The 17541-nt window shown below is 40.7% G+C and overlaps 1 protein-coding gene across 1 annotated transcript; it reads left to right on the forward strand.

Moving 5' to 3' along the window:
* The first annotated feature begins 442 nt into the window (after positions 1-442).
* nt5c2l1 (5'-nucleotidase, cytosolic II, like 1) lies at positions 443-6020 on the forward strand. The gene is made up of 18 exons (XM_079288839.1): positions 443-606; positions 1442-1515; positions 1702-1819; positions 2352-2447; positions 2754-2845; positions 3060-3117; positions 3248-3341; positions 3442-3495; positions 3578-3661; positions 3762-3797; positions 3880-3987; positions 4076-4142; positions 4290-4460; positions 4542-4593; positions 5063-5123; positions 5390-5566; positions 5674-5767; positions 5851-6020. Exons 1-17 carry the CDS (start codon positions 545-547, stop codon positions 5764-5766), a joined length of 1497 nt encoding a protein of 498 aa, XP_079144965.1. The 5' UTR covers positions 443-544; the 3' UTR covers position 5767; positions 5851-6020.
* The last annotated feature ends 11521 nt before the right edge of the window (positions 6021-17541 follow it).

The raw sequence follows: 17541 nt of genomic DNA on the forward strand, positions 1-17541 counted from the left end.
GTGCATACACATCTTTACTTTTGGTTTGGTTCTGCTCCACATACCTGTAGATAGTTTTAATGACACAATATGTTTTATAGTATTTTATACTAGCGTACATGTTGCTGACAACACTTCTGTACTTGTGCAGTACAGCTTTATGTGAAACTAAAAGACAAACGATTCAATTATCTGACATGTTTTGCTGCTCGGGTCAAAGCGGGACTGACTTTCATCGGGACACTTCTAGATTACGCAGGCGTGCAGCGCCGGCACATGTGTGCGCGTCCGATAACACAATCTACATCTTCAAAGCCAAATGTCTTGCAGGACGAGTGCGTGACAAATGCTAAAGGCGAGAGGTTTGGATGCGTCTCTGTTTACGTCAGCAACCAGCAAATAGCCACAGGGAGGAGTTTCAGACTGCGTATGAAATAGAGAAAAACACGCACGTCCACGCCTTCAAAATGTGGGTGAAATTAGGCTGCAAAAAGTGCCGAGACGCAGACAGCAGCTGCATGTGAATACAACTCACAGGAGGTTTGCTGAACATTTGAAGGGCGAAATGGACTCAGATCGCAGCATCTCCTCTGATGAGCCCAAAGCGAAGACAAGCTTTGACCAAACGTGAGTCCATTCGATTATATCAATGGAAGACATTGTTGTGCTCTAAAGTTAACAACAGCACTACTGCTTTCACGAACATAACACTTTCACAAGTTTTGTCATTTGTTGTTGTTGTAATTTCTGTATCTAATTGGTCACAAAATCAGGTCAGGAGCTACTTTATTAACAAGTCATCATACTAAGGCTCGCCTACTATTTAGAAGAATTGGTGTTTGTCACAAGTGCTTTCTGTACATCCTCAACTTCATCCTCTGACGGTTTGCACCCCATCGCAAGATACTTTAATCAGCAGCCACTCTACAATGAGCGCTCCTGCATCAGAAACACACAGACACATCCTCAATCGCTCAACACAGCTTAAAAAAACAAGAGCTTGCCGGTTAATTATTTACAGTAACCTTATATCTATGAGCTGTTAGGGAAGGATGGCACTGGGGCCGTGCAGACTGGAGGTGCTACAGATAAGCTTCCCTCTCTCTGTCAGGGTGTCACTGATAAAGAGCAGCATCTGGGAGCAAGTGCCAATGGAAACCATGTACAGTTACACCAGTCAACACAACAGTCTGTTAGAAAACACAGCCTGGATCCTTTTACTTGTAATTTATTTGAAACAGTGGTGGAGATAGTTGAGGTCATGATAACATCTCTACCGTCCACCCAGCTCCACCCCTGCTGTCAACCTCTGAGTAAAAACGGACGCAAACAAGTACTACACAGCATACCAATCCTGAATAAACCTCATCAGTCTTGTGCAATGAACCCATTAGGTCTATTGCTCAAAGATGTTTGGTCAAGTGTCTGTAGACTTCAGCTTGTGTGTTGTGTTTCGTCACAGGGTGTTCGCCAACAGAAGTGTGACCCTGGAAAACATCCAGTGCTATGGATTTGACATGGACTACACGATGGCAGGTATGCAACAGGAAGACCTTTGTGTGTGTGAAGTTCTGTGACACAATGAGGAGGTTATAGATTAGAACTCTGTCGTATCTGATTCTTTACTCCTTCAGGAGTTTCTCTTTAATTGGCTGGGCAAGATTCACTGACTTTATGCTGATGATGCTTGTGTGTGTGTGTGTGTGTGTGTGTGTGTTACAGTGTATAAGTCCCCTGACTACGAGAGCCTCGGCTTTGAGCTGATAAGAGACAGAATGGTGTCTGTTGGATACCCTCATGAGCTTCTACGCTACACATACGACCCCAGCTTCCCCACACGGTTGGTTTTAAATCTGCCTCGCTAACTGAGGAGCATGCAACAGTGAAGTAGTGAATGCATCTGAGGTACTGGAAATAGAAGATGAAATTAAAGCAATTTTTCTTTCTTTGTCTCTTGTCCGGGAAACACAATTTGAGAAAGACACAAGTTGATATATTGTACGAATGATGTAACATATTTTTTAAATAATTGTTTTTTCGCAAAGATAACTATTTGTTACATTTGTAAGTTTAAGGATACACCCCTTTAATTCAACTTCTTGTTTTCAACGGGGGTCTGTAGGCAAATTCATGAACAAACAATTAAATCAAAATAAAACTCGAAAAAAAGGCTGACAAAATGCCGGGCAATTTTCACTATATCATGTTTCAATCAATTCTCCCAAAAACTAATCATCAGGTTGGTTGATAAATAAAATAATCACTCGCTGCAGCACTGAAATAAACATAGTTGCCTCCTTAATAACTGCTTCATCTGACAGTTCATGTCGTGTCATGATAACCCCTTTTATTTCTTTTTTCTCCCCCCTCAGCGGTTTAGTGATCGACACCACATTCGGGAAACTCCTGAAGGTGGATTCAAATGGGAATATTTTAGTCTGCAGTCATGGCTTCCACTTCCTCAATGGGTAAAGTCAAACTCCTTAGAGAATACATGACAGAAGTGTTGTTGAACCGTGGTTTAAGTGGACATCTCCACCTGTAAACTCAGGTGAGATCAGACACATATAGAGATAACAACACAACATGTTCAATCGATAAAAGCCATCTCAACAAGGTGTGAAAAAGAAATAAACATGACTTTGTCTAATTTAGTTTGTTTTTAATAGATTATCATACAATTTTCACAACCCTGGAACCCAAAATGAGCACATTTGTTTCCAGGCGGTCAGTTAGCGTGTGTTTGCAGTATTGATCCGTGTTGTGTTCCACAGAGAAGACATTCACAGCTACTACCCCAACAACTTCATTCAAAGAGACGACACCGACCGCTTCTACATTCTTAACACTCTCTTCAATCTTTCAGGTACACAATGCACCTGAAGGAATGTTGAATTTGACACAATATTAATATTTCGTGTCTGTACTTTTTGCTACCCCAAACTCTTGATAATTGCAAATAAATAAAATACTTATTTGTCTGCAGTTTAAACCTACGTAAAAAAGGAAAGTGTATACGTTTGTTTATGATATCAGCAACTTAAAAGTGTAACGAACCTGTGTTTTCGTGCACCCTGCAGAGACTTACTTCTACACATGCCTCGTGGACTTCTACACCAGATGCCCCAGATACACAAAGTGAGTTGACGTGTTCACCTCATAAAAGCTTGACTGTTCCTTTTCGTTTTTTTGTAAATGAATTATAAATGAACCGTTGAATCAGTCATTAAACTTCACCGCTCTTTATCTGCTGTTGAATTTCTCCCAGCCTCCTGAAAGGTTTCCAGCACGGCGACTTGTTCATGTCCTACAGAAGCATGTCCCAGAATGTTCGAGACACAATGGACTTTATTCACGACACGGTGAATTAAATGAACAAATCTCTTTTGAACGTTTTTTTCCCCCCTTGTTCATAATCAGACTTTGTCTCTCACTGTTATACTGTATCTGCGTGCTGCATAGGGAATCCTGAAGGAACAAACTGTCAAGAATTTGGAGAAATACCTCATCAAAGATGTGAGTAAACGGACAAGATATTGCACCAAAATGACAAAAGAAAAGTTGAAATAATCAACAAATGAATGTGTTTTTTTCACAGCCAAATCTCCCTGTACTCTTGACCCGCATTAAAGTGGTGGCCAAGGTCTTCCTCGCCACCAACAGTGACTACGGCTACACTGACGTGAGCCTCTAAACATACAGTGACTAAACACTCTTTCCCACATATTACATGTAAACAAAGTGGAGGCATTCAAAAATGTTTTTCCTCCTCCCTCATCAAGGCCATTATGAATTACCTGCTTGAAAACAATGCCACGGTAAGACAATTTCATCTTTTTCTTTGAATAATCAGAAAATGTCATTGAATCACGTCAATTGAACATTTCTCTTCATCTCCAGTCTGGAAGTGAGAAAAGGTCCTGGCACTCCTTCTTTGACCTCATCGTGGTGGACAGCAAAAAGCCTCTGTTCTTTGCAGAGGGGACAGTGCTGAGACAAGTGGACACGGTATGAAAAAGACTCGTACTCTAGATTCATGTGCATGTCAATGTTTACACCGCGGCAGGTTTCAATAACGTTGCATTTTGGGACGCAGACCACAGGAAAGCTTCGGATCGGGACGTACACAGGCAACATTCAACATGGAGCCGTTTACTCCGGAGGTGAGATTCAACTGAGTTTCAATATATTCATTGTTTTTATTTTACCCTGACTAGGCAAAAGCATCATCCCTGCAGTGTTCATAACATACACATAACATGCACTGACACAGATCAAACCTCTCCTTGCCTAAACGTCTGTTTTTGCAGGATCGTCGGACGTCATCTGTGATCTGCTGGATGTCAGAGGTAAAGACATCCTCTACGTCGGCGACCACATCTTTGGCGACATCCTCAAATCGAAGAAGCGTCAGGGCTGGAAGACTTTCCTTGTCGTACGGGAGCTCACCAAGGAGCTGCAAGTGTGGGACGAGAAGAAAAGTAAGAACGAGGAGACAACATTGTTGCTCTCTGTTCATTTGGATCACTTCAAACTCTTGATGACTTTCTTGGTTTTTGCAGATCTGTTCGAGGAGCTCAAATGTCTCGACGTCTTCTTAGCCGAACTTTACAAGTGAGTTCTTCTGGTCTTGTTATATGAACAAGTTTAGAAACTGCACCTGAACTCATGAATTACTCATGAAAAGTGAAATTGATGAATTCACTATCATCTATGATTTGTCAATTATACCCTGAAAATGAATTGTCTAACAGTATAAAACATTATTATATCATTTGTAAAGTCATTACTGAAGTATACTTTCAGTAATTCATAATTTCTATATCATCATCTGCTGTAGGGAATGTAAAAATGTTCAGGAAAACAAACAAATCATCATGTATTAGTGATAACAAATAATTGATTGATTCTAAAATATTAGTTGTTGGTTTTTAAGTTGCAACATGTGACACTTAACGCTTGCAATGTTTTACTGACGTTATTGCCATGACATCAGGATTTAATTGTTCACTTTCTACAAGACCTATGACATCACATTCACATGAAGCAACGACTGAACTGTTTTTGTGTTGGTCGTCTCAAGGCACCTGGACAGCGGCAGTCAGGAGTGTCCCGACATCCGGGCCATTCAGACCAGAATGAAGGTGAGCTCTGCATATCAAAACCCAAGTTTTTTGTTTTTTTTTCCAGGAAGTTATACACAGGGGTTCAACACACAGCTTCGGTCATTCAAAATATTCCAGCACGTCTAAACTTCACATGGACAAAGGTTTAGCATACTTGGTCAACAGATGAGGCGAGAACAGTTAGTGATAGTTTTTGTCTCTTGGCAATTGCAATACAAAAACAAAACAGTTAAACACTCAGTCCAGGTGTTTCTGCTGATGTGGTTTGTTGTCTGCGTCTGCAGGTGCTGACCTACAGAATGGACATGTCTTACGGCCAGATGGGCAGCCTACTGCGCAGCGGCGCCAGACAGACGCTGTTCGCCAGCCAGCTGCTGCGTTATGCTGATCTATACTCCTCCACCTGCATCAACCTGCTGCACTACCCCTTTAATTACCTCTTCATGGCGCCCCCAGTCCTGGTCAGCCCCCCCCCCGTCCATACACATGCCTGCACAGAAAACAAGTCTGCGTTCTTTCATAATTTATCATGAAGCTCATTCTTCATCTCACTCATGAACTCTTTCAGATGCCCCACGAATCAGCGGCCAAACACGCAGCTGACTTTGCCTCATCAGAGCTCGCTCGCACCAACAACATTGTCAAGATGAGCAGAAACTAAGGTTTTTATCATTATGTTGGAGCAAAATTGCTCTTGTTCTGGACTGAATGTTGTTGGTGGTTTATTGTCGTTTCTCTCTCGCAGTGCTGGACACAGCTGGCCGACATGTTTCAGAAGAAGAACACGTGAAGAGGAATGCTCAAATTCATCTTTTAACTGATGAAGGTGACTGTTTGCACCTGCGCTTGTATAAAAGTTTTGTTGCAGCCATGACGTGCCTCCTTGACTAAAGAAAATAAACTAACCTATTGCTCCATCGTGTGGATGTGAAGTGCTATGCCATGCAACGAGATTTGGGGATTGACCTCCTCACACAATCATTTTACCACTGTGTTAGTGGCACAATGGACATTTTCATGAGGGCCATTTATTTTGCAGAAAGTAGTTCCAATGCAAATTGGTCACGCAGAGGTCTGTGGATTATTCAGAGTAACCAGGACACTGTTTCGGGAAAGACACGTTGCTGTTGAGTTTTTCAAACTGGAAATCTCAAGAACACACGTGACGCACAACCTGATCAAATAAGAGGTTCTAAAAGCAAGTTCAGAAATATACTTGAATTGTGTTTGTGTGAACAGACCCTTCGAAGTTGTTCTTTTGTACTACATCTGTTGTCCACTGGATGGCAGAGAATCCCCTCTTCAACAGACTCAGGTCAGATCCGTCTCTATACGCGTGTGTGTGTGCGTGTGTGTATGTGTGAGAACTGGCTGAAAACCATAAAGAAGTGAAAACTGTTTTATCTGACTCAACAAAGATTTGTCTCTTGAAACACGATGACAGGAATCACTGTGTTTACAATAAAGTCCATTAAAATACGTGCTCCAAAAACAGCAAATACAGCAGCTCATCACACACACACACGCACACACACACACACCTGTGAAGTACTAACTGTACACACACTCTGCACCTCCCTCTTGTTCTCTCTTCGGCTCTGAGAGTGCTGCTCCCACCAGAGCCGAACCTTAATGAAGAGACAGCTGAGAGGAATATGTGTCTCTCTCTGTTCATTGCTGTGTATCAGTCCTGATCATGCGTGAGAAAAAGTGTTGGTGTTCTTGCAGGGCTGAAGTGTGTGTGCGCAGGATCGCTGTTTTCCTGCTGTGCTCCTGTGGAGAGACACATCTGCCCCACATTTCACTCTGCACAAACACCAACACAAACATAGCATCAGTCTCACATTTGACATTTGATATGATCCATTGATGTCAGGAAAGACCTTCAACTTTGGCTTAAACTCATGGGAGGGAAAACAGAAGAGAACACAATACTAACAGTCAGGTGCCGTGCTGAATCTACTTATTGTGTTTACTAAAATGAGAAAGATTTGAACAAATTGAGAAATCATTTTCAAGTGCGGACTGTTCGAGCATTTCTCTGGACATCTTGACACGATTCATATAAATGTGTGAGAATCTATTGTTCTTTCAAATCGAACATTCCAGGCAAGTCTAAATAAGGAGCCACCCAGTTAGAATCCTCAGCTTCCTCAGATGTTTGATGTAACATTGTAATACAAGTCCCCATCTTTTTTTTTTGGTGCAGTTAATGACTTCAACTTTCGTTTTTTAATTGTGCTGAACATGCAGTCAGACCTTTGATTCTGTGCTACATGTCGTGTCCTTTGGACGGCATTAAGCCTCCACTGCCAAGCTGAATGATCAGCCTGACACCAGACGAGTGTGACAAGTATCAGGTTCTCTGTGCTGTTGTTTAGAGTTTCACCTACATGTCACTCTGCTGACATATCTGCTTACTTTAATAACACAGTATGATCACACTTCTGATCATGATATTAACACGGAGGAGGAAGAGGAGGTGTTGATGTCCATCCCTGAACACAACTTCAAATGAATGTATCAGAAAACACGAGGAAACATTTTGGTAAAGGACGTCATAGTGATCGTCTCAGTGTAAATATTAAAGTTCAAGAAGAAACTGAGTCAGTTATGGCTTCATATTCTTCTAAAATATTCAAAAAAGCATTTTATGTTGTGGCTTTTTTATTAACAATGCAAACGATTTATGCTATTCGTGTTCACGGAAGACACCAAACACTCAGCTTTGTAAACCTTTTCAACTTGTTATTTTCTGAGCCATTATATCAAACAGGCATATTGTAGATGAACGTAACATCATTCTTTTTTTAATATTTTCCCAAAATTATGTTCTGGATTATTTGTAAATTCCCTCAGATGTCAAAATAAAGTCGTGTGTGTTTGAACAAAGTTTGGCTGTACTTACAGGAATTAATACATATATTGAGGTTTAAAATCAGACAGTTATTGAGTGTATTTAATCAAAACTGATCTTAGAACAGTAAAGATTCACTCTTTCACACTGTGATGATATATTTGCACTGCTTTTTCTGAAGCGAGCAGGCCGTTACTAGGCCTGGAATTTCAATGTTTTAACAATATAAGATATACGCACATTTTTATGGAGGAATACCGTTCTTGTTTTTTTTCAGTTTTCCAATTCTTTAATGCAATATTCCATTTGGCATAAAGGTCTCAGATTGTGAATATATATATATATATATATATATATATATATATATATATATATAGATAGATAGAAGATTCTTTTTTACATCTGATCGTCAATTTATTTATTTTAAACATTGAATTTAACTCGTTTTTTCCAGAAAACAGTGAGAAATTGAAAACTTTAATTATTCATCTTTATTCAGATAGAAGTTGCAGAGAAAATGACCAGCAACATTCTTTCATGACACGTTACATAAACCACAAAAGTAATTCGAAACATATATACACACACTTAACTTTTTTATTCCATATTAAAATCATATGTTTTGAATGACAGTTCAGCTTTTCTTTCCAACAAATTGTCTAACAGTGAATTCAAACGTGCTTTAAAAAAAAAAAAGCTTAATGAAAACACACCCAGTCACGAACAGCAGGGTCAATGACACGTCACAAAAGGAAAGAAACAAAAACATGTCATGCGTAGCGGTTTATTTTATGTGTTTAATGAAATGCAGATGCCATTATCTCACTAGCTTGTATTCTCTGTAGTTTTATCTGCACATGAAAAAGCTGCTCAGGAAAGCGCCGCTGACATGTTGGGTTTCATTGCAGGATACTTGCTGCTCTATGCAGTCAGATAACTGCAGAAGCACCACCGTCCCCCATCCACACATTCCAGGATTTCCCAGCAAGCATTGCAAGCAAGCCTAAACAAGTCACGTTCTTTACTCAGGGAGAATTTCACACAGCCAAGTGACTGAGGTCTCCTTTTTGCCTTCCCTTCGGTGTGCAATCACATAAATGCACTTTTACATCTTCTAAAATTAAAAACTACTTTTTTCTTTTTTTTTTACACCCAGACAGACAAACTGGGTTTAATACACCACAGCCACTCTTTCACCTGAAACACTAATTTGCAACAGTGCCTAGAAGATCTTTCTGTTTTTATTACTTGTGTCCTTTTGCAGTTTGCAACAGCAAACTGGACTGTGTGGTTAAACATTTCCACCCGGAGGGGCCTGCTGACAGTCATCAAAACAAACAGAGCTCTTTACTCGCTTACTTTACGGTTCAAACACTGTGTGTGTGTGTGTGTGTGTGTGGGGGGGGGGGGGGGGGGGGGGGGGGGGCGCACACACACACACACACACACACACACACGGGAGCAGTAACACCTAATCTCAACACGGAAAGAAAGAGAGACAGAAGAGAAGGCAAAACGCGAGGGGGAAGAGAGGGCCTTGCTCCCTACATTCCTCCCCTCCCCCCATCGACCTGCTACCACTGAGGATGCTCAAAAACACACATCGACCTCACCCGCCCACTTCTTTCTTTTTTCTCCATCTGCTTATTTTACATCAGCACACTGATACACATCGTCACAGTGTTTGGTGTGACGACAAAACAACACACAGGAAAATAAACCCAGCAAACTGACTTCCATCAAAAAACAAACAAACAAAACACGGATTTTACCAGTGAATTCATCCTTGAAAATCCAGTTCAGATAATGGAAAAGTTTCAGTTGCGTCCTGACCTATTGCCCTTCTGGTGGTCACTTCACGTAATTAGCCCCATTGTTCATGAGCTGTGGCGTAAAATAAAAAAGGTGGGTAAATGATGGCTCCCAATCAATGCACCACCACAAAAGATGGGACAAAAATCTATTTTGGAAAAAGCATTATGTAATTAGTTTTCTTCCTTTAAAGTGCACATCTGTTCAATGCACTTCTATCCTTTAAATTTAGGTCATGAGGCGCTGGTCAGCCTTCAAATGTGTGTAAACTCTTCTGTAAATACAGAAGTGGGTAAACAGTTTAGGGGGGGGGGGGTTGCGCTGCGCCATCACCTGCTATCAGTCATCGGCTCCACTTCTACACAGACTCGTTTGAAACGAGCTCTTTAGCACCAGTTTAGTGTGAGCTGAGGCCAAATGCTATGACAATACTATTGCACTGCTAGAATGGATGGTACAGTAGTGCAACATTGTCAAAGCAGCTGACCTCAGCATGTGTCAGCCATTCTTTACTGCCAAAATCCAATTACATTTAAATAAGCAACAATGCTGTTTGTCTGATTGGAATGTTAGATGGTGTTTAAAAAACAGAAAGAAAGAGTTCGACTTTAAATTTAACTTATATTAAATACATTTTTTTATCTCAACTGCTACAAAATAAAGCACAATGACAAAGTTGAGATCGTTTTCCACTTTAAGAGTTAGTAAAGACATTGTTGTTCACACACACACACACACACACGCACACACACACACACGCACACACACACACACAGCACCAGGTTAAGTGTTAAGGCAGTTAAGGAAGGTGTGTGTCACTGTTTCATCAGCCAATGCCCTTTTAATATTGCACTGCTCTTCTCAATGTCCAGTAGTGCAACAGAAAAAGGGCAGTGGACAACAACATGCACCATCAGACTCCACTGCTCATTCTGACTCAAAAAGCCACTATTTACTCAAACTTTTTTTTACACCAATTATAAACTCTTGTGGTCTTTTATTTTGAAATAAACACTATATAGTCAAACAGGATTTTTAAGTTTGCAAACTTTCGTTTTTTTGGAAATGTTACTGAACAAAATCAGCCCATTAAGAGCCGGACGGGATACTACAGTTTAACAATGTAACTTTTCAGAGGTGGAGTTAAACTTCCTAAATTAAGCAGCATTGGTTACTCTCACCCTGGGAGAATGGGTATTTCCCAGCATGTGGGCCCATACTATTCTCTGAATGACATGCATTTTAATTTGGGGGGAGAAATGGGAGGTTGGAGACAAGGAGGGGGGAGAGACACACTCCCAAAGCTTTCAGATAACTCACGTTGCCCCCTCCCTACCTAAAATATCAAATACATGTTTTGTTTTTTTAAATAATTAAAGTATTATAATTCTCCCTTTGGAATGACCGCAGAAAACAAACACAAGCAGGCTCCGACGAAATACATTCATTGATTACTTCAATAAACAGAGAAACAACAAAAAAAGAACTTCAGAAAAAGTTCCATTTTTGTTTTACAGTAAAATCACTAAACAACTGGCTCCAACAACGCGGAAAACAAGAGCAGAGGATGTCCTGCAAGTTTGCACAATCAACGCGTTGTTACACAACATACACAATCTATACCATGAAAGGAAAAAAAGGGACGCTGTGACCCTATAGAACACCATGCAGCTTCCGCGTGTCTGATCTCGCCCATTATTCTTATAAAACACACCAAGGTGTTCCGTTTTTTCAGTTTTTTTTTTACCTGTTCTTGAACGCTTTTCTCCACCATATATCACCGTGAGCGGCCTCTACGCCTTCTTCACGTTAGAAGCACTGGAACTGCTCTGCAAGCCATTCCTGCCAGCTCACGAGCCCATCGTACAATACTGACGACTTGTTAGATTGCACAACAGTCTACAGGCTGCAAACACACGCGTGTGCACACACGCCAGCATCGTGGAAATGTCCCCCTCAGAGACACGTTACATTACGATAACAGCCCCCCCCCCCCAAAAAAAGGCGCAGGACCTGTTTATCCCTCCAGACGTTAAATCGTGTCCTGATCAAGTTTTGAAGCGAGCTTCCAGATGCGCAGCGCGCGGGATCGACTCTTAACTCTTACCGCTGTTCCCTTCCCTTCGGTCGCATGAATAAACACACAATCTTCGCATCTCGACCTGTGCAACTTCCAAGTTTGCACTGTGCTCCTGACAATTTACGCAAAATAGGCTACTCCTCACAGTGGACACCCTCCCCCTTCCCTTCCTCCCTCTGCACAACCACCTCCTCCTTCCAAAGCATGAATAGTATCTAGCCAAGGGAGGGACAATCCGTTATAGGCAACAACAAAAAAAGAGAAGGGAAAAAGTTGTCCATAAAACAAAGAAAAGCGACCCTCTCCACAAACCACTCTTCGCGGCCCGCGGCTTCGTGGATTCGCGTCTTCGTTCCTGAACGGATGCGAGCGACTGGAGATCAAATGTGCGGAGCTCGAAGAGTCAGAAAAAAAAAAATCGCAAGTCTTCATGCACAAGCACACGGCCTCTCGGATCCGGACTCCATCTTTGACTAGTTGACATTCAGAGCCTGTCGGAGCAAATTCCTCGTTTGCATGCCTCCCGCTGATTGGCCTCTTCTTGCGCTAGTCTTTGCTATATGATGAGCCATTGGTTTGGTTTCGGCGTGTTCAACATTTCCAGCGCGCGCGGGATTGGCTGCGCGCGGGGAAGCGTCACACCGTTCAACGAATACCTGATTAACTGTGTCCCATTCACAAATTTCGCTCCCCCCCCCCCCCCCCCCCTCCACCGACTGTATCTAGATACTTGACCACTAATTATTGTATTTACTTTTTAGCGCAAAAACCTTTTGTGCATTTACAATGGAGATTATAATTAGCCTTTAATTGGCCTCCGGAGGGACGGTTACACTGTTCATTAGTTCAAATATGGACTAAACCCGGTTTATCTTCTCACGCAGGCGCGGATCAGGCCTTGATAGGGATCGATTTAAAGGATTTTTCTATATTTCTATTTTAATAGAAATATAGAAATGGAGGCGTAGTTGGCGCTTGATTCCGATCTATATGTCTCTAATTGCGCATTATAAGCGAACTTTATACAATGATAATTAAAGTCAACTACGGAAAAGACGAAATGGTTGTTGAAGTTAGACAAAGATCCCGATTTGAGCACGCAGAGTGAGCCCGTATGATAAGGGTTGTGAGGGATCAATGGTCGGATCAGATCACACGGTGCTGGAGGCGGACCCAAAGGGCGCCTCGGCCCCTTGCGAAGCTTTGATTGACGCACAGAGAGGAGTAGCGGGCTGTGAAATTTGGCATTCTTGGCCAGAGGAGCTGAAATAATGGCATTATCCAGTGGGAGAGGGCCCACTTTTTACTCCCCTCATAACCCACCCGACTGCAGCCCACTCAGAAGGGATCTGATTGTGTAGCCAGTCGGCAAAAAAAGAAAAAGAAAAGTTTGATGCAAGGCGGGGCGTGATGGATCCAGTGAAGGTTTGGAGCAGCCCCCTCTGCATCCTACAAAAATACTCTCATCAAACTCGACTCAAAGTGTCAAAGTGTTTGACACCAAAGTGAAGTTAAGACTTCTGAAACGGACATTTAGTTTTATTATATCTTCTGTTTTCATAACCGCAGCTGGAACTCTTTTTCCTTTGCTCATAAATAATAAAAAATAAACTAATGAAAAAACAGACAGAAATGTTGATTCCTGCTTAAGTGCCTGAATAATAAGGTTATTGAATGCATCTGAAATACACCTCATGAACATTTAAAATCACTGATTATCAGTATTTATCTTCACAGAGAAGCAAAAAAGCAGGATGAGGTGTTCATACTGTGGAAATAAGAATCCATTATGTGAAAATTAAATAACTGTCGATAATTTGCACATTATATGAGAATAATTTCGGAGCTAAAACAATTTCATAAAGTGTTTATTAAATGGGTGAAAGTATTTAGCATTAGCTTATTTAATATCTGCTTTCATAGAGAATAAAAAGGAATCCTAGCTACTAGAACATACTTCCAGATTTCCTTTAAAACCTTCAAAATGTTTAAGAAGTTAATAAAAAGTATTTTAAAAGGATTACAGAAGTTCAATGATTTTAGTTGCTTTTCCTTTCAACAACACATGTTTGTTGAAATCATTCCACAATGGAAGAAGTAACACATGCACGATAACTAATGTAAAATATGAGTAGTTGATTTGTTGAAATGACTGGTTGTTAATATGTTTTTTTTGGGCTTTAAAATAGAATAAACTCAATAAAAGTTCATCACAAATGTTTGTTTATCTACTAAAAAGTAGCTAGAGATACACTCAGATTTTGCATCAGATTTGTGTGATTCAAATGTCAAAGCAATTATACATTTACACTTTTAAATAAAACATTATCCAATTAAAAGAGATAAATCAGATAATGAAACATTTTTCCTTTTTCTAATTCACAAATGCATTCAAATCCTTTTGCATTGCTTTTCAGTTAAACCTTGACGTTCAAATGTATTGAATTCAAATTGAATGTTTTTCATTCTTTAAAAAAGGAAAATCAAACAGCCATTAAATAACTAGAAATGAATTGTTGGCAAAACATTTAAAAATACTCATGATTGATTCTGAAATGTGCCTGTTCTCACAGAGATCCACTTAAACTATTTCCTGATTGAAATGCCAGATTTGGCTTATTTTCATGGAGTTTGCCAAATTCAATAATCACAACTGTCATATTTTAAAATCAAACAATACATTTATAATGCATAAAGTACATTGACAGTAATGCAAGTAAATGTATTTCACTGCTGTTGAAAACACAACTTTTAGTGAACAAGGCCTACAATCTCAATACCAGTAGTATAGTTGGAATAAGTACTTTCTTAGCATACTTTAAATATACTCCTGAAATATAAATAACTAATGTTAACCAACTAAATCGGCTCATTTCATCACATGTATTTTAAAGGATTGTAATCATGTGTTTTCAAGTTGAACAATTATGTTTTGTTTGACTTTTTCTTCCTGTTTGGTGGCATTTTCATTCAAGGTTTTTGGAAAAACATTTTGTATTTACAGAACAAAGACAGCAGCAGCTGGGATGTGGTCAATCAGGTTTGATCTACAGGAACATGTAGAAGATATATTGATGAAAAAGTATTTGGAAGTATACCTTGTTGAAAGCAGCTCAGATAAACAATGAAAAGAGACAAAAAAATAAATGTTTTGGAGAGCCTTTCTTCTGAAAGTGAGCCTGAGGGGGAAAGAGCCACAAAGCACCACTCCCTGCTGAACGGCCTGACTTTAAACTGCTGCCTGTGTGAGGTGTCATGGGGGCTGAGAAAAAAAAACCCTTTTAAACATGGGAGTTATTGTTCCCTCTGTTTTTTTCCAACCTCCCATCCTCCGAAAATGTACCTCCTTTCTTCCTCTGGCCTTTAACCTCTCCCAACCCCCATCCCTCCATCTCACGTCTCTCTCCACATTTCCCCTCCTTCCTCTCATCGGCCAAAGACCAAACAACCGTGATGGATCGTCATTGATAATTTCCCACCACCACAAGAAAAAAAAAAAGGTTAATGGAGAAGTTTTTTTTTGAGAGGGGGGGTGGGCAGAGAGTTTTCTGCTTCATCTTTTTCATGAAGTAGTAATAGTAGTAGACCCCACCTTGAGCGCAGAGCCCACCCCCCGTGCACCCTGGCTCTTCCAAAGAGGGCTCCCCTCCTCCCCCCACTGCCTCCCTCTTGAAACAGACTCTATGGACTGCATGCATGACATTCCAGCTGTGTGGGTGGCACAGCCTTTTACAGCGTCTCCAACAGTCCACAGGGCTCCTAAAGCACGAGAGCAGAAGAACCTCCACCCAGGGTCCATCTTCAGATACACTTCTCCACCCAGGAGCTCTGGTGAGCTCTCCATTACCCATGTGTTTAACCTGGGAAAGGTGATGAGACGTGTCGATATTTTGACGTCCAAAGGCTCAGAAATTCATTGAGCAGGATATGTAAAACAATAAGTCAATAAACGTGACATTTCTTTCCTTCTTTGCCTTTAATAACCCCCCCCCCCCAGGTGATCGTTAACAGCTCAAAAAACTTATTTTATCAGCATGATGCTTCATGACTTTTCCAGACAATAAACATGTTTTTTGAACTGATGATGTTAAGCTGTATAGTCACAGTACTTCTAAAGTGAAACACAACATATTTTCATATGCTCTGTATGTGTGATTGGTGGTAAAAGCACATACGCCGCACAACCCCTTCAAAATAATTGGATTTCTGTTGTTGGAGTTTTACAACAGTTTGTTCATAAGAGGTCTAATAAGCGGTTAAACCTCTCATCAGTAACATGCTGCAGATTTCTTTGTGTGTGAATGACTTTTTGGCAAATAAAAGGAAATATAAATGTTCACGCATAAGTAACATGAACATGAAATATTTGGTTATTCGGTGTAATAGCAATACTTCTCATTTGTGGGTAAGTGTTACCGCTTTAATACTTTTCTACATGTTTGCTTCTGATGAGGTCAGAAGAAAAGGTTGAATTTACAGTTCGTACTTCTTCAGTATTTAAAAAAAGTTAAGTTGATTTCAACAAAACACAAATGTTAAAAAAAACAGTCTTTTTACAAAACCAAGTTCTGGAAATTGTTCTAAATTGAACCCCTTTACTCTTATTCAAGTGTTTTGCAAGATTATTAAACACGTTGAAAGAATAACAGCTCCATCCATAAGTGGGTTACAAAATAACTTTTCCAGGTGCACGTTTAGCAACAGACAGCAAAAAATGAACACCTGGTCCCACAAAGTAAATCCCAAAAGTAAAAAAACATTCGTTTCATCTTTGAACTGATATGTAGGAAACCTTCTGCACATAATACCTCGTGATTTCACACCCAATTTCTTTTATAGAGCCCCAATTTAACGTTTGCCTCAAGGTGCTGAACAACCCGTACAGCACACAACACGCTCCATGTCCGCTCCACAATATCCTCCATTAAATCAATTCGTCATGATCCCAGAGGATTATCACACAGTTTTATTGAAGCTCCAAATCTGAGACATCGATTCTTAACCGATAAACAACCGACCTCATCCGTAAGTCACAGCTGCCTGGCGAGTGCACATCGAGCTAGTTTTCCCCCCTTTTCCGACCGGGCGAGTGCATGAGCAGAGTCCAAAGGATGAAAAAACTCAACCCCATTAACTGAACTTCAGAGGAATTCCTCACTTTACAAACGGAATGCACTTTAGGTCAAAGGGCAAAGGGCCAGAGGGGAATCCACCCGCGCCCAGGCAGGCAGGCCTTATTTAAACAAGCCTGGAATGCCTGGTCGGGAGAGAAGAGAAGAAGAAGAAGAAGAGGAGGAAGAAGAGGAAGAAGGGGAAGGAACCTCTCTGCCATTAACATGAGCAATAAATACCAGCACTTTTGAAATTACCTGCGCTGGCTGACTTCATGTGCCACTGACTCTGAAAACTCAGTTAAACTGGGGACAGATGTCTGTGATGAGAGGTGAAAATCACTGAATGTGTTGTACAGGTACGGGATGATGGAAGTGCAGGCAAACCGCTTAAAAAATATACATTTCTTATTTTTCCCATATGTGGCTTTGAGGGATTACAAATGATCTGATTCCACTCCGTCTGACAGAATCACACATCGTCTGTATTGGCCTGTTCTTCATGGCTACACTGTTTTATCAGATTGAAATAGTTGCACCATTTCATACACGTTTCCCCAAATTCCGGCCACACTT

This window comes from Melanostigma gelatinosum (genome assembly GCF_949748355.1).
Source record: "Melanostigma gelatinosum genome assembly, chromosome: 18".
NCBI classification, from domain to species: Eukaryota; Metazoa; Chordata; class Actinopteri; order Perciformes; family Zoarcidae; genus Melanostigma; species Melanostigma gelatinosum.